The sequence below is a fragment of the Onychomys torridus genome, chromosome 4, assembly GCF_903995425.1.
Source record: "Onychomys torridus chromosome 4, mOncTor1.1, whole genome shotgun sequence".
In the NCBI taxonomy this organism is placed as follows: Eukaryota; Metazoa; Chordata; class Mammalia; order Rodentia; family Cricetidae; genus Onychomys; species Onychomys torridus.
In genome coordinates, this window is record NC_050446.1 from 38,548,746 (window position 1) to 38,566,805 (window position 18,060).

Genomic DNA, 18,060 nt, shown 5'->3' on the forward strand with positions numbered 1-18,060 from the left:
GTTCTAACAGAGAAAAGATGTTTTCCTTGCTGTGTCCATCTGAGACGTCTCTCTTAAACCATTCAAGCATGTCTGTCAATAGAATCATGAGAAACTTTTAATCCATAGGGAATTTTAAAATAAATTTGTACTCCCATTTACGAACAATTGAATTTTGTTTAGCAAGTACGTTCTTTGGAAAGTATTACTAATGGGGGAAACACCAAATTGATGTGCATGTGTAGTATTTCTCAATTCACATAATTAAGTGGTTCACTTAATTACATTCACATGAGGCTACGGTGAAAAATGCAGATTCCTGGGTCTTTCGCTACCTCCTCTAAACAGGAATTTCACAATATCTCAAGTTTTTCTGAGTGGTTCTCTAACCTACATATAGGGTGATATTACTAGTTATTTTATGGTTTGCTCAAAGTTCTAGGTAAGACACTGAAATGACCTTTAAATATAATGAAAGATTCTCTCGCAAACAGATGTGTTTCCTATGGGGCCTGGCTAGGTAGGGTGGAGCTTGGCGAGGGCGGGGCTTTGTGGGCGGGGCCTCGGCTAGAGGCGGGGCGTGGGCGGGGCCTGGCCGGGCGGGTGGAAGGTGAGGCGTTCATGACTCAGCGCGCAGCCGCTGCCCTTTGAACTGGAACGGAAAGCAACTTCCGGCTGTAGTCATTCGGCCGGGCACCGGCGACCTGTGGCGTGGGAGAGCGCCGCGGAAACCCTTCACTGTGAGTAAAAACTGAGAGTGTCTGGGTCGGCCGAGCCGGAGGACGCAGGACCGACCGGGGTGTGTGAGCGGGAGGGACGCGCTGCAGCGAGGTCTCCCCGGAGAAGCGGAGCTGCGGCCACAGCGCGTTTACCGGGTGATTTTGAGCGAGAGAAAGCATGGTCCCTGCCCCCGAGCTGACCCTGTGGGGCTTTCCCGGCCCGTGATCTCGGTCGGCTTCGGCACGACGGTCCCCCACCGCCGCGGCTGGGTGACTGCCGCCCTCAGTGCTGCTTCCCGGGGCCGGGAAATGAGCGCGACGCGGGGTCCTCGACTTCCCTGCGGGAGAGAGGCTGGCCTGCAGAAGCGGCTGCCCTGACGGTTCTGCTCTCGAACACTTACTAGGTTCTTTCTGTGTATCCCGGGAGTTGCACAATCCCCTTCTCTGCTTTCCTGTGTGGCGTGTCATCAGAGTCTTGTCAATGAGGAGTTGAGTAACTTCCCCCACAGGTCCCGGAGAGAATGGGAGACTTGAGATGCAAAGAGCAGAAGTGGCCACCCGTGGGCACTAGTCATGCAGACGGTCCCCGCCGCGGTGTAAACGGGGTGGCAGAGTTACCCACCAGAGAAGGGTGATTGTCAAGAAATCCTAACAAGGGGAGGGGGCGCTGCGTTACCCCAGAGGACTGGGGCTCTCTCACTGTTAGGCAGGCTGCACTGAGTAGCCTTCCTGGGTGTCTTTTCTCTCACAGACGCTTTGGAGAAGTTGTCATAAAAGAAGAAATGATGGTATAGAAAGTGAAGTGATGCAGAGAGTTGAAGGAAAGATAATGCCCTGCTGTTCGAGACTTGGAGCAGAAAAACAAGCACCACTTTCTTTCGAAAAATCATTTTGTTCTCTTTGAGAGGGACCGTAAACTCTCAAATAATACAGTAGAATGTGAAACCCCACCAAATCGTTTTCGATCATGTAAGACAAAGCCTTCCACATCTCTAAAAGGCGCATGATCATGTTATTTTACTCCCCTATGAAATGAGACCATGCATACTCTTCTGTGATCTGCTGTTTTAGTTTTGTTTTTGTTTTTTGTTTCTTTGAGACAGGGTTCTCTGTGAAACAGTCTTGGGTATCCTGGAACTCACACTGTAGACCAGGCTGGCCTTGAACTCGCAGAGATCGGCCTGCCTCTGCCTCGGAGTGCTGGGTTCAAAGAAGTGCCACCACTGCCCAGCAGAGTTTTTTGTTGTTGTTTTGGTTTGGTTTGTTTGGTTTTTTTTTTTAATGTATAATAGGTAAAATATGTAGGTGTATTATTGTCACAATGACATTCCTCTAGAATTGTTGACTTTATTCATTTTTTCCAAGTTTGTTTGTTTTGTTTTTTGGTTGTGTTGCTGTTGTTTTGTCTTTTGGTTGTTTTTTTGTTTTGTTTTGTCTTAGTTTTTGTTTGGTTGTTTGGTTGGTTGGTTGGTTTTTTGGTCTTTTTTAAAAAAGAGATACAGTTGTTGCCCAACATGGTGGCCCGTGCTTTTAGTCCTAGCACTCAGGAAGAAACAGACATCGTAACCCTTCATGATAGCTTCCAGGTACTTAAACTACTGTCATCTGGCTTTAAGTGCCTACATTTGTAAAATCCAAGATTACTGTCTGCTCACAAATTATTGGGATCACTTCCTATGTTATCTGTTTTTAATAATTTACTAATTCAAACATATAAAATTATTTTTGTATGCTGGAGATAATTTTTCTTGTGAGTGGTGACATAGTTTTTGTCAGCATGCTGAAAACCTAGACACACCTGAGAAGAGACATTCTCATTGGAGACACTGCCTCCATCAGATTGGCCTGCGGACATGTCTGTGTGACACTTTCTAGACTGATTGTTGGTTGATATGAGGAGTTCCAGCTCACTCTAAGCACTGTCGTTCCTGGGCAGGTGGGCATTACAAGACTTTATAAGACAGCAAGCTGAGCAAACCAGGGGGACAAGCTAGGAAGCAGTGCCCCTCCAGAATCTTTGCCCCCAACTTCCTGCTTGAGGTCCTGCCCTAACTCCCCTAAGTAAACCCCTTCGGGGTCCTCAGGTTGCTTTTGGTCATCGTGTTTACTATAGCAGCAGAAACCAAACTACAAATGGGTAGCCATTTTTTCCCCCAAATAATTTCTGAGCATCAGTTTTTAAGTGGATGAGATGCTTAGCAAGTAAAGATGCCTGCAACAAACCCTGACGTCTGGGTTCTGTCCTCAGGACCAGCATGGTGGAAGGAGAGACCCAGTTCCCCAAGCTGTCCTCCGAAACAGACAGACAGACACACACACACACACACACGCACGCACACACACGCACGCACGCACACACACACACACACACACACACACGCACGCGCGCACACACACACACACACACGCGCACGCACGCGCGCGCACACACACACACACACACACACACACACACGGGAATAAATGTAAAAAAATTAATCAGTTTTTTCCCAACTGACTGAAAGTTTCTTTTATTTTTTAAAGTAGAGGGATCGGGACACATGAGACCCAGTGTGAAAAAAAAAAAAAAGAGAGAGAGAGAGAGAGAGAGAGAGAGAGAGAGAGAGAAAGCCAAGCATGGTGGCACATGCCTTTCATTCCAAGACTGGGAGGCAGAGGCAGGAGCTCTACTGAGTTCAAGGCCAATCTGGTTTCCATAGCAAGTTCCAAGCCAGTCAGGTCTATATATTCCAGCACAGGTTTATGAGGGTTTTGTTTTTTTTTTTTAATCTTTTTAAAGATTAGGGGTTGACAAATGTGACACATATACTACAAAGGTCTGAAAGGCATATTTTTCAGTTGCTTAGAACCAGGTACTCTTGCCTTTTCTAACACCCCTCAGTTTGTTGGATCATATGTTAAATCCTGCACCTAGTTTAAAAGACTGCATTAGCCATCCACCCTAAAGGTAGTCCTGTGTTACCCTTTCCTGAATATAGTTCATTTCCTACCTATTCTAATAGCTTCCTCTTTTCCTTTACTTATTGAAGTTCACCACAGCAAGCGGAGGAGAAATGACAGCATAAATTCTAAAGGAAATGTGGATAAAATGAGAATAACCTCCATAGGCTCATGTATTTGCTTGCTTCAGAACAACTGTTTAGGCAGAATTAGAGGTGTGGCCTTGGAGAAGGAGGTGTGTCTGTAGGGGTGGGCTTTGAGGTTTCAAAAGGCTCAGAATGTAAAGTTCTCAGCTACTGCTTCCAAACTCCTTGATGGTCATGGACTGACCCTCTGAACCTGTAAGCAAGCCCCAATTAAATGTTTTTTTTTTTTAATTTTTTTTTAGTAAGTTGCCTTGATCATGATGTCTCTTCAAAGCAATAGAACAATAAGACAGAAGATAGAAGCACAAACTTCACTTGACATAAATGAATACAAATGAGTTAAAATCACCCAATAATATTTATGCTCTTAAGATGCTAGAAACAGCCGGGTGGTGGTAGTGCACGCCTTTAATCCCAGCACTCAGGAGGCAGAGGCAGGTGGATTTCAATGAGTTTGAGGCCAGCCTGGTCTACAAAGAGAGATCCAGCACAGGCTCCAAAGCTACACAGAGAAACCCTGTCTCAAAAATGAAAAAACAAAAAACCAAAATGTTAGAAACAAAAGATAAATAACTATAATCATGAGAATAGTAGTTTTGTATCAGCAGGTGATTTTTTATTTGCAGTTTACCTTTGTATATGAGTATTTTTTTGTTATACGGTAAACCCTCAAACGTCAATTTTTTTAAGATTTCATTTTTATTTGTGTTTGCATTTGTATGTGTGTGTGTGTGTATGTGTGTGAGAGAGAGAGAGACAGAGAGAGAGACAGAGAGAGAGAGAGAGACAGAGAGGGGTGGGGTGGGGTGGGGTGGGGCATGAGCAAATGTGTGTATGCCATGGTGCATGTTTGGAAGTCAGGAGTGACTGCCTTCATGATTTTCTGTTTTCACCTTCTGCCTTGTTAAGATAGGGTCTCTTGTTTCTGCTGAGCTGTGTGTACTTCCAGGCTAGCTGGCCCAGCCTCAGGTCATTTTTCCTGTCTGCCTCCCATTTCACCATAGGAATGCTAGGCTATAAGTGCCTTCTACTTAACTTGGCTTTTGGTGTGGGTTACATAGTGAGCCATCTCACCAGCCTATAATTATTTTTACCTTTGAAAACTTAGTCATAAATGAAGAAAACCAAGTAGCCATTCACATAATGCCTGCATTCTCATGAAAGTAGTATTTGTGGATGTATTATAGTATTTATTATGACATAACCTCCATAGTTTACAGATGTGTATTTGCTAAGTTCCATTGCCTGCCAAGGGTGATTCTTGAAAGTAACCAAAAAAAAAAAAAAAAAATGTCTGAAATGGTCATTTATAAAAGTTAATAATTCTCCGGCCAACTACTTGACTCAGGAAGTAAAGGAGCTTGCCACCAAGTTTGATGACCTGAGTTTGATCCCAGACCTGTATGGCAGAAAGAGAAAACCAACTCCCCCAAGTTGTTCTCTGGCTTTCACACATGTGCTGGGAATACACCTCCCCCCACCTCCACACAACACATATACACACAACCTCTATATAAATAATTATAGATTTTTGTTGTTGTTGTTGTTGTTTTAATTCAAGTTAATTATTCTAAAGCTATCTAAATGGCTCAGCAAGTAAAAATCCTTGCTCAGCAAGCCTGGCAGCCTGAGTTTGAACCCTGGTATCCACGTAAATAAAGTGGAAGGAGAGAACTGACTCCACAGAGTCCTCATTCATCATGTGCATACATGTAACAGTAATAATTCTTTGATTAAATAGTTCTACAAAAGATAAGTTAACAACATTATTATGTGTTAACAGTAAATTAGTAGTTAAAAAGTGGGCTTTTGTGCTGGCTAGTTGTATGTCGGCTTGACACAAGCTGGAGTCATTTGGGAAGAGGAAACATCAGTGAGAAGATGCCACCAGTGAGAAGATGCCTGTGGGCAAGCCTGTGGTCCATTTTTAAATGAGTGATTAATGTAGGAAGGCATGGCCCGTATGGGTGGTGCCACCTGGGTTGGTGCTGTATGAAAGTAGACTGAGGAAGCCATGAGGAGCAAGCCAGTAAGCAGCACTCTTCCATGGCCTCTATATCTTCAGGTCCCTGCCCTGTTTGGGTTCCTGTCCTGACTTCCTTTGATGATAGGCATTGATGTGGAATCAAACTCTTTCCTCCTCAGGTTGTATCTGGTCATGGTGTTTAATCACAGCAATAGAAATCCTAACTCGGACAGCTTTTGTAATGATGGTTGGCTTGTAATCAATCATTAAAGCTCTGCTCCATGCATATGTAACCCAACACCTTTACCCTGAACTGTCCTGGTGCGTTCACGTCATATTAAATAGTCTATACTTTCTCACCTGTTTCCTGTGGAACAGCTGCCTGTGAGACTGGGCTGCAGCACAATGACAGCTTGTTACTACCACGAAAATAAGAAGGTTCCCAGCAAAACGGGGAGCTGAAGACAGTAGAGTGAAGCTGATAGTTTCCTTCGGGGTGTAGAGCCTGCCTGTGCAAAAGCAACACCTTTTCTTTTTATAGCAGAATTGAAACAAAGATAAAAAAGCAGTGTATTTTGCTCAATAACATTCTTCTACCTACTTCATTTTTTGTTTTGTGTGCAATGTTGTTTGAGCAAGATTAGCAAAATTTGTTCCACAGGGCTCAGAATGACAGTAGTTTTAAAGAGACTTTTTTGGATTTTTGTTTCCTATTTTTGAGGAAATTGGGGGAATAAATAATGCTAATTTTCTCACAGGAAAAATATCCTGGACCATAACTTGACTTTTCTTCTTTCAAAGATAAAGTCTCCATAATGATAGTGATAGATAGTAAGTGATGAATGTAAATAGTTTCAAGTATCAATAGTCTATAACAACTTTTACTTACCACCAATATTTTTCCTTCACATACACACTAAAGTGTGTTAACAGTGAAAATAAAGTCTTAACTTTTAATCATTGAAGTAGGGAATTATTTGAAATTGATTAGATTAAGAAAACTAATAAGAATTGCATTTTATTGGTTACTTAGCAAGTTAAAAGTAAGAGTCCTTGAAATATTTGCAGTAAATGAAATATGGGATATCATTTATTGAGCAGTGGACTACATACAGTTAACTAATTTTGCTGCAGACTTATTGCTAAAAAGACAGAAATCAAAGACTTCCATCTTTCCAGTATGAAGGAGCTATTACTTTAAATTGCTTGAAGAAAAGTTATTTGAGTCTTTCAGCAAATCAGCCATCACTCCAGGATGGCTGAATAGTTTATACTCTTTTTTTTTTTTTTTTGGTTTTTTGAGACAGGGTTTCTCTGTGTAGCCTTGGCTGTCCTGGAACTCACTCTGCAGAACAGACTGACCTCAAACTCTACCTGTGTCTGCCTCCCAAGTGCTGAGATTAAAGTCATGTACCACTCACTAGGCTAAACAGTTTACTCTTAATGACTGTTTACTACATAGCATTTTCTAAATCATAATTTCATGACCTCATATATTTACTGTCCCTAAACTAGAAATGTTTATAGTTCTTGATACTGACATTTCTCAGGATTTTAAAGTTATTTCTTTCAGTCCACAGAAGCAACTAACCTGGACTTATAAGAGACTGAACTGCCAACCAGAGAGCTTGCATAGCCCTCTGCACATATGTTATAATTGTGTAGCTGGTCTTCTTGTGGGACTCCTAACAGTGGAAGCAAGGGCTGTCTCCAACTCTGTTACCTGCTTTGAGGACCCTTTCCTCATACTGGGTTGCATTGTCCAGCCTTAATAGGAGAGGAGGTGCCTAATCTTTCTGTTGTTGTTTTGAGACAGGGTTTCTCTGTGTAACAGCCCTGGCTGTCCTGGAACTTGTGCTGTAGCCCAGGCTGGCCTCAAACTCACAGAGATCCACCTGCCTCTGCCTCCCAAGTGCTGAGATTAAAGGCGTGCGCCACCACTGCCCGGCAAGGTGTCTGATCTTATTGCAACTTGATATGCCATAGCTAGCTGATATACATGGGAGGCCTGCCCTTTTCTGAAGAGAAAAGAGGAGGAGGGGTTGGGGGTTGATGGAGGGAATGGGAGAAAAGGAGGGAGGGAGGGGAAATTGATCAAGCTGGAAAATAATTAATTAAAAATAAAAGAAAAAGGTTATTTTTTGATAAAATCTCACAAATTGTAGGTAATAATTTATGCTGTTCTTCCCCACATAGTAGTAACTTATCCTCTACACATTACATACTGAGTATAAACATTCTCTGTAGTTTTCTCATCTATGAATGTCCCTGATTTATTTGACTTAGAACAAACTAGTATGAGCCATATAAAATTTCATGTTCTCACTCCTTTCTCTCTAGATTCTAACTTGGCCTCTACTGAGACCCTTGAACATTACTTGTGAAGTATGTCATGGTGGCACATTGCCTGTAATCCTACCACTTGGCAGGCTGAGACAGGAGAATGACAAATTCAAAACCTGCTTAGACCACATGGCGAGTGTTTCTGTCTCTCTCTCTTTTCCCCTTCTCTCCCCCTCTCTCTCCCCTTCTCTTTCTCACTTTCCCCTACTCCCACAAAACCCACAAAAGAATAATCACTCATGTGCCTGAGCACAGCTTACTGAGTAGTGCCATATTTATATTTAGTTCAGAGATAGAAAATCACATGGCCAAGTTTTCTTCTGTTCTGTTCTCTGACTATACACCTGAGCCTCTGGCATTTGATAAGGAGTCTGGGAGAAGAAAGTATAGTCCTATTTCTGATAGTCAGAGACCATTTGTCTAATGATAGCTGTACCATACAGCCTGGATGTTTAGTAGGCTATACTATTTAGGTTTGTCTAAGTACACATCATGGTGTTTACATGGTGACAAAAATCCCCTAGCACATTTTTTAGAGTATCTTCCCATGTAATTTGGAGAAAACAAGGAAGTGAAGCAAAGCTGAAACTCATGGGTGTGGTCCTATAAAATATTTCCTTCTTGGAAGATACATTTTTACCAGGTTCTAACATTTAGTAGTGTTACTCAGGGGTTCTTTGATTCAACTTACTAGTTGTCCCATTTTGTTTATCCTGATAATTTTAGCTAATCAGGTTATAGAAAAAATGCAGAACAAAAATTTCTGGCACTATTAGAACTACAATAAAATTTCCTTTGTATTAGCTGCCTAGTTGGAATTTAGCAATTGTTTAGTGTGGCATGCTATGAGTGTATCCATAGCCACAGTTGATGGCATGAAAAGCAGGACTGCAAACTGTCATTGGAGAAATTGGCTGATGGCCTCTTAATGTAGTTCTGGAGTGGTAAGTGATCGTTAATGTTAGGAATGACAGTTCCTTTTTGAACAGGGTTTCTCTGTGTGGCTCTTGTTGTCCTGGAACTAGCTCTGCCTACCATTTTCTTTTGAGTAAGGAAAATGTGTCTTGAAAGGTCGGCCTAACCCATCCAAGACTGAAAATAGAGACTGTCTCACTTATGTATATGTACTGTTATTGACAGATTTTTCTAAGTTTTGCTCCTAATGCTAAAATTAGAGGAACTATGGTTGAGATACAGAAAGGATAAAATGTTTCTTTTATGTATTGACCTTTTACCCAGCTCAGGTGGCAACTTTTCTGAAATAGAATGTGAATTCTTAGTACTCATACGCAGAAGGGATTGGGGAAGACAGGTGCCCTTCTCCTCTAGGGCAAAGTAGAAGAGGTTGATGTTTTTAAGGTGATTTCCTTTCCCCATCCTGAAACTGCATCAGGTTTGAATTGGCCTCCCCCCACAAGTGTGAACCCTAACAGAACATTTACCCTGAAGTTCAATAGTCTCAGCAGTTGGGGAAACCCAGCCAGGGGCTTTCCCTACCTCTCACTCTCCCACACTTGTCTCTCACCCCACAAACGCACAATGTAGACTTTAAAGTGTTATGTATCACTTTAGGGTAGATATGCTAGAATTTTGACTATTAAGCCCATGATTTTTCAGCTGGCCTGGTTGAACTGGGATATTGGAGGTAGGAAACTGTTTAGCACCTATATTCCAAAGTCTTAGTAAGCTTCTAAAGCACCACTACTTACTCTAGGTTTTTTACTGTCTTTTCAGGATTGGCTGACTCTTTTAGCAGCATAGTATTGGTTTTAGAGAAAGCAGCCTATAAGATTGTTCCTGAAAATAAGAAAAGTTTATTTTCAAAGGCTAGGAGCCTGGAAAGCTAAAGAAAGGTGATAGCAAATCTGAGGGCTTTGGGCTAGCCTGAGCTATTTAACAAAACCCTGTCTTCTAGGAAAACAAAATAAAACAGGGAAGAAAAGAGGGTGGGGTGGGAGTAGGCCAGGCATTGTAGCATATGCCATTAATCTCAGTGCTCAGGAGGGCAAGGCAGGCGGATCTCTGAATTTGAGACCAGCTTGTCTACATGAAAAGTTGTTGGACCAGCAAAAGCTACATAGTGAGACCCAGTCTCACAACAAACAACCCAAAACCAAAAACCAGAGAGAAAGAAGAATAGTAGTGATGAAGGACATTAGAGACCAGTTCAGAAGATCCATCATCCATATATTAGAAGTCTCAGAAAAGAAGACGAAAATAAGAAAATTGAAAAGAAAATTCAAGAACTGGGAGGCTGGATTGACTGAACTTACCAAGTATCAATTTGTGATGGCTATAAGTTCCAGAAAACAGAGAACAGCAACAAAAAATTGAGGAATTTTGATACAGTAATAGGAAGTAAAATGAAAGTTTTTTAAGGAAACCTTTTTCAGGAAATGAAAGCAACCATAAGATTTCATATAGTTCAGCAGTAAATAGTGTTATAATAAACTACAGTAAGTGCTGAATGCTAATCTAACAAAAAACAGATAGAAAATGATAATCAGACAAAAGGTTGTTGTCAAGATGAAGTAGGAAATTTGGAAAAGATGCAGAGGACTATTGTCCATTTAAACCTTGTAGAGCTATTTGACTCAATAGGTTATAAATATGTATTGCTTTGATAAAATAAAGACTAAATTAGGCCAGGCATTGGTGGCTCACACCTTTAGTTCCAGGACTCAGGAGACAGAGGCAGGTGGATCTCTGAGTTCAAGGCCAGCTTGGTTTACAGATGAATTCCAGGACAGCCAAATATAAGTTAAGATCAAAGAACTAAAGATTGTGTTTTCAATTATACCCCTGGGTTTATTCAGTTCTTCCATTTTCTAATTCTATGACCTTAGATAAATTATGTACCCTTTTGAAGTTGTTTTCTTATCTCTAAAGTACCAGAATTCATGTGTTCCTGCAGCAGAACACTTGTAAAGCAAGTGGTTTATATGAAGCATCTGGCAAATATATGTGCACTCTAGTCCTTGTAGTGTCCCATGAGGAATAGCCTGACATTTCTTGTGCCATTGTCTTAACGTTTAGAGGACTACTTTTCTTCCAGTGTTGGGATGCAAGTCAAACAGAACAGAAATTGCCGTGCTCCGTGCTTAGATTTTAAAGACATGCATTGGGACCGTGTCCTCAATTATCTATAGACAGTTTGAAATTTTAATTGGATTTGCAGTGATTATGTATTGATAAGGGAAGCATCAAATAAAGAGGATCATTGTTGCTTGGTCAAAAAAGAATGATGTCACATTCCACTTTCTCCACAAAAAATGCCATTATAATGAAACATTTGTTTATACTCTGAAAGACAATGGGAGTTTCATAGAATCAAGATCAATAAAGTGCTATTGTTCTGAGCCATCAGCCAAAGCATCAAATACTTGTTTTTTAATCAGAAAGTCTTCTACCTTAGCAGCTGCTGTTTTAGTTTTCATATTCTGTATTATTCAGGAACAATTCAAAAAGCAGATCGTGTATAGAGATGCACTTTATGAAATCCATTTTCCTCCACTGGTGCATGTTTATGTAGTATTTTGTAGTATTTTATAGTATTCCGGCTCTGACATGACTCATGACAGTGATTTAAAATGTGTCACATTTTCCCCTTACATAGAATTATCATCTAAGAAGTCTTATATACAATTTACTGATCTGTGTTGCTTGTGATTCTAATGTATTAACAAGAAATAGCCTATACCATAAACATATCCCAAACATTTTTAAATGGGCAGATGAATGAGGTCCGTGGAAAGGTCCATAGAGAGATATCTAAACATACAAATTGTCTTAGAGACAGTGTGTTTTAAGCACATTGTAATCTAACCTTGTCTGTAATTAGTTTTATATCATTTAACTTTTTTCCAGATATAATTGAGATCAATATAGAAGATAGTCAACTTTGCTTCCCCATAGTAGGATTGCACAAAAAATGCTAAAATTTATTAGATCTGAATCTTCATATTTAAGAAAATCTGGTATGGCCCTGAAGAAAGGGTAAAAAGTTAGGTAATTGTGGCATAGATGGAGATCTGAAAAATTGTTAGGCTACCCCACGATTTGGGGCAGATGAGGCTTATCTGGAATATTTGGCAATTATAATAAAAGTATGTTACACAGCATAAAAATATTGAATCTAGATTTAAAAGTACATTATACATTTAAAGTCACCTCCTAAACATCTTGGGAATGACTGGAAATGGAGATCTGGAGAGCTCTGAAGCCGTATTTACTTTCTCATTGGAGTTCTCACAATTGCTTCTAATAAAACAAGTTATAACTTGCAACCATTTGCCCAACTGCCTCTTGGTGTCCTCAGGGAAATTAAACACTGAGGTATGAAGAACTATGCCAGTGGTTAAGAGCATGTAGGTTACGGCTTTATAATTACAAGGCTTTTGCCTCTTCCCATTTATCGATGTAATATTCTCAAGGCTAAATGCTGCTCAGCAGTTTTAAACTTGTGATTTAAAGGGAAAATAGATCTTTTTGAGAAAAGCTGTATTCCCTGAAATTTTACTCTCTTCCTATAGAAGAGCGCTCTCGCTCGCTCGCTCTCTCTCTCTCTCTCTCTCTCTCTCTCTCTCCCCCCCTCTCCCCCCTCTCTCTCTCTCTTTCCTCATATTCTCCCTTCTGTTTGGAAAGGGAGGCTAATCTGTTGACTCCTAAGATTTTAGGTACTAGTTTAGAAATAGTTTTTCATAATTAATCTTGTGCAGCCTATGGCATTTCTTATATTGTTCTTCTATGTTTGGAGGATCTTTTAAAAGAATACTAAAAATATTTTTCAAAATTTTCATGTTAATTTTCTTTTTTTTTTTTTTTAAAGGTGTTTTGAGACAGGATTTCTCTGTGTAGTCCTGGCTGTCCTGTAACTTGCACTGCAGACCAGGCTGTCTTTGAACTCACAGAGATCTGCATCTGTCTGCTTCTGCTTCCCTACTGCTTGGATTAAAGGTGTGTGCCACCATGCCTAGCATATTAAAATCATAAGATAGATGCAAACTACTACTTTTGAAAAAAAAACCCTGACTGGTTGTAATTTATGGTCCTAAATTTGATAGAATAGAAAAGATATTTTTAGAAGACGTTCATTCAAGGGCTAAGGAGATGGCTCAATGGTTAAGAGTACTTGTTGATCAAGGACAAGGACCTGCACTAGGTCTCCAGCACTTATGCAAGAAGGCCCAGCCTGGCCGAGCATACTTCCCTTTAGGAGCATTGCTAGCGCTTACTAGCTGAAGTATCTAGTTCAGTGTCAAGGGACATCCAACATTTACCTCCAGTCTGTCCATGGCCACCTGCATGTGCACATACACACACAAAAAAATAAAATAAGTCATGTGGTCAAGCACTCTGCCAGAGATTTATTTTTCATGTTGAACTATGTAAAGTTAACAGACCTGCATTACTACCTATTTTGTTAATCTCTTTTTAGAAAGTCATAGAATTGTTTTACAATGCAAGTCTTATGCATTTCCAAGATTTCCCTCTAGCATCTTATAGATAAATAAGTAGGCCTATCTTTTTGGTTTATATGTGGGAGAGGGGGAAGAAAGGTATAACTGTTGGCGACATAAAGTGATATAATAATAAACTCTGCTTCTCTCTTTGCTATTTCCTTTTTAAAATTGACCTTTTTCCTGGATTTTCTTGGTGAGAATATTTGAATATGACTGTTTAAAGGTATACCAGTGTCAGGACATTCAAAACAGACACAAGGAATACAGTGGGGAAAACATTTAACCTTTAGTTCTGATTAAGTTAGCAATTGGCTCTTTCTCATTAATTATCTTTTCTAGCATTCTTGTTCAAAATTTAATTCACTATATTCTCAACTTCCCCATCCACCCCCACCAAGTGTTCTTCCCCTCCCCTGTGTCTTTCGATACTATTTTTTAATATTCTGCAAAATTACTGATGGACCATCTGCAACAGAATCATCTTATGTACTTTGTTGAGTAGAATGCACATCCTGACACCCATTTCTTGTCTGACTATTTTAGAATCACTAGTGACCAGGTACTGTCTTCTTATCTGTTAATGCATCTCAAGTTGGCCATCAAAAATCCAGTTAATTACACCTTTGAAATATCTCGAGTCCACTTATCTCTGACTTTATACCCATTTATCTAGAATATAGCTGTAGTTTCTAAAGACTATCCCCACATTGTTTCCTTTGCTAATCTGTACTCCTGGCTGGCACCCAGTCTGTCTGTCTGTCTGTCTTTCTGCCTTTCTGTATATCTGTCTTTCTTTCTTTCTTTCTTTCTTTCTTTCTTTCTTTCTTTCTTTCTTTCTTTCTTTCCTTCCTTTCTTTCTTTCTTTCTTTCTTACTTACTTACTTACTTACTTACTTACTTACTTACTTATATAATTGGGACTTTGTTTTGTTTTATTTTTATAGATGATAAATTTTCTTTAGTCTGAAGACTAAGTACTTTACATGAACTTTGGTGGTAACTCTAAATCAGAGTTCAGGAGTATTTCCATGCTTTATGAAATCAGTTCTTTAGCCATCTTACAATTAATGGCAAAACGGAACAGTTAATGAAGCTTCATGTATAGTCTGAGCACATAGATGCTGCTGAAGATACTTCAGAAATGTCCTTGTGACTGTGGCCTCTGTTAAGTTTCATATGACAAACTTTTTGTTTATTCAATTTATTTCCTTGCTTGCTTGTTTTTTGGATATAGGGTATTACTATATATCCCAGGCTGGCTTCAAACATGTGACAGTCCTCCTGCCTCATCCTCCAAAGCTGGAATTATAGATGTACCACCATACAAAATGCTTGACAAGAGGACAGTGGCTTATTTTGGCTTCTAGTTTAAGATGGATACAGCTGTAGTAAGGGCTGGTGGCAGAAGTGTGAGATACCTGGACACAGTCATCTGGTAAGAAAGCAGAGGACAAAAAAGTGGGGCCAGACTATCAAACTCCAAAGCCCACACCCACCAAGGTTCTATCTCCTGAAAGTTCCATTCCTTCCAAAAGAGCACCAGTTGCTAAGGACTAAGCTTTGAAATGTATGAGCCACTTTCATACAACAGCAATGGCCTTGTTCTTGGGTACTTGTTGGGTTTGGTTGATGTAGTGAATAGGCTGTACATGGCCAATTCCCTTTGTCCTCTTGAAATCAAGGACATGAAAAATTAAGTCTACCTTGCCCTGCTTGAAAACCCTCATTAAACTCTTAGTTCAACAGGTTAAAGCCTGAGTTTTTTAGTGACATTTAGTGCTTACTACAGTCTGCTCTTACCTGAGTAGGTTTGAAGTTCATGCAGCTAATGTCACTGTAATCATGGGCTTTATGAATAATATGCCCCAGGGCTTTTGCAGTGCAGCAAATCATACATGAAGATTTAATACCATATCCAGAATCTCCCTCTCTCATACTCTCTGCACTAGACTTTCATAAATAGAATACTACAGTCACCAAATACAGCCTCTTTATGGCTGTGCTGTTTCAGAGTGAATGCTATTAATTCTGTACTTCTGAAGTCCTTCTTGTCTTTTAGGACCCATTTTTGTCACATCCTATATGAAGTTTTCACAATTCTTCTGATTTAATTTTTCCTTCTACTTGAACCTTTATCTTTTTAGTTCTTTAGCAGCTCATTCTTCTTTTCTAATACAAAAATGCACAAGACTCCAACCATTGGATGAAGATTTACAAATACTTTTGCTAGACAAATCTCTATCAAAGTATGATCATACCTTTTATCTGACATTTAACTAACTTCTTAAGTTGGTTATTTTCTTGTGTGTCCACCTCACTAAATTATGGGGTTTAATGGCAAAAACCCCATGACTGTTTGTCTCCTGGGAGAAAAGCATCATATACCATGTGTTCAGCACTGAACCTGTCTTGAATATTATACTGAATTGGATATAGCTTATCTCTTCTCTTTTAGAAACCTACAGATCAGTAGTTAACCAAGACAAATGGTTTCTTCTTCATAAAACAATTGAAGTATGAGATGTGCAGACCTAATCTAGCAACTTCAGTGTCAAGGAGCTGAGCTTAATTCTTGTTTTACCTTTCCTGGGAACCTTACCACCACAAGAGTCCATCCAACTGAAAATTTTTGAAATAAATGAAAAGGACAGCTTTCTGATAGTTATATCCATTTGTGAATGTCCAGAATATAGTCCCCTCATCAATAGCTGTTAAAAATTAGAAAAACATCATTTAAGAGAAGGAGGCGATTGATTATGAGGTTTGGATTTGAGCATTTTTACTTCAAATGAAAAGTATTTTCCTGAAGAGTGATAATTTTTTTCAAAAAGCATACCAAAATGTAATTTACATGTAAATACCCCCAGAGACCTTCCTTTTCCTTTGGTCAGTGTCATTAATCTAGCATACATTTCCCTTCTTGGTTGAATAAAATGAAACATTTACTTATTTGTATCAACCAAAACTTAATTCCTTAGCATATATTCTTATTTCAGCAAGTAGTATGTGCCCATATGGGATTTACTTAGCAGTTCCTCTTAATAATGTTTATATGATCTCATTCAAAAACCTAGAGTGTTAAAAATGCCCCATGATTTACTTAGATATGAAGAAAATATGAGAGCATTTTTAATATAACATTTAGATTTTAAAAAATTGGAATATGCCTTTTTGATGGAATAGACATACATTTTTCATTCAGAGTAAAGAATTATAGAGTAAGGAAGTTACTTAGAAATCTTACCCAAACATCATTTTTGTACTGATGAGAAAGAAACTTGAGCCACCAAAAATTTAGTGACCAATAATTAAGGCTTAGCCAGTAACAGAACAGAGTGTTAAACCTGATAGAATCCCAGTTCAAGGCTCTTGTGTCCCAGATTTTAAAATAGAGGTGTGGTTTCCATTGGCAAATTGCTGTATGTATGTAACTTATAACTTCTAACCTCTGCGCTTGTATATTATTGTATTTGAGTGTATTACAGTCTTTGTGACTGCCTGTACTTTTATCTCCTCCTTACTTAGTTAGTTAATTAGTTATTTACTTATTTATTTTTGGTAAACAGTCTTAAATCCCTTTTTTAAAACAGAGCAAACATGGGAGAAGTGAGAGAACTCCTAAGAGTGATAAGGGCTCTAAGTGCGTATCCTTAAATACTTATTGAATGAGAAAGTATTTAAATAAAGTACTTCCTTAAATACGTATTGAATGAGAAAGTATTTAAATAAAGTACTCAAAATGGCACTTTACATTAATGCTAATCGCATATGTTTCTTTAATATCTACGGGTAAGAAACATCCTAGCCACATTAAGTATCCTAACAGGATCATCTTTTTCATCTTCCAGAGGTATCAATGGGAATTAAATTCCTAAGTAGAACAAGTGGAGAATTACAATTCCTTCAGTTCTTCAGAAAGTAATTACCACTATGATCCTTGCAATTAAAACCTAGAAATGGTTGTTAAGCCTGACAAGTTACTTAGGAGTGTATTTACAATCTTTAAAGTATTGTTTTACCTCTGTATTTAAAACAGCATTGTGGGATTAGGATTATAGCTGAGCTCATTGCTTACCCTGGAGCTCCTGGCTTGAACCTCCAGCATCACCACAAACCAAATACTGACACTTAGGCAATTGATTCCAACAGGGTAGCTAAGGCTATTCAGGAGGGAAAGAAGAACCTTCCTTTTTCTTTATCTTTTGGGTTTGGTTTGGTTTTTGGTTTTTGTTGTTGTTTTGGTTCTTTTTTTTTTTCCCCCAAGACCAGAGTTTCTCTGTATAACCCTGATTATTTACAATGAGCTAAAACAACAGGATTTCTAAGTGGGGATCAAACACTCCATTCTACAAAGAAGCTCCATTATGATAGGAAGTAAACAACTCAAAGTAGCTTCAGGAAGTCCCCGAAACTGACCAGATTCTCTAGTCCCTCTCTTTCCAAGAGTATATAAACAGTAGACTACTCAAGAGTCACTTTCAGACTAGCCAAGCCTCAAAGAAGAT

At 39.3% G+C, this 18,060-nt stretch overlaps 1 protein-coding gene across 8 annotated transcripts in view; it reads left to right on the forward strand.

The window, feature by feature from the left end:
* Positions 1 to 662: 662 nt before the first annotated feature.
* Tank (TRAF family member associated NFKB activator) overlaps positions 663 to 18,060 on the forward strand; it is a 67,031-nt gene continuing 49,633 nt past the window's right edge. For 2 of the 8 annotated variants that reach the window (XM_036184891.1, XM_036184892.1), the window contains exon 1: positions 2,227 to 2,284. In XM_036184891.1, coding sequence (XP_036040784.1) covers positions 2,271 to 2,284 — 14 coding nt within the window. In that variant the 5' untranslated portion in view covers positions 2,227 to 2,270. Of the gene's footprint in view, positions 720 to 1,449; positions 1,668 to 2,225; positions 2,285 to 13,018; positions 13,050 to 18,060 lie in introns of those variants that run through there. The other 6 variants (XM_036184887.1, XM_036184893.1, XM_036184889.1 and 3 more) reach the window with 6 other exon arrangements.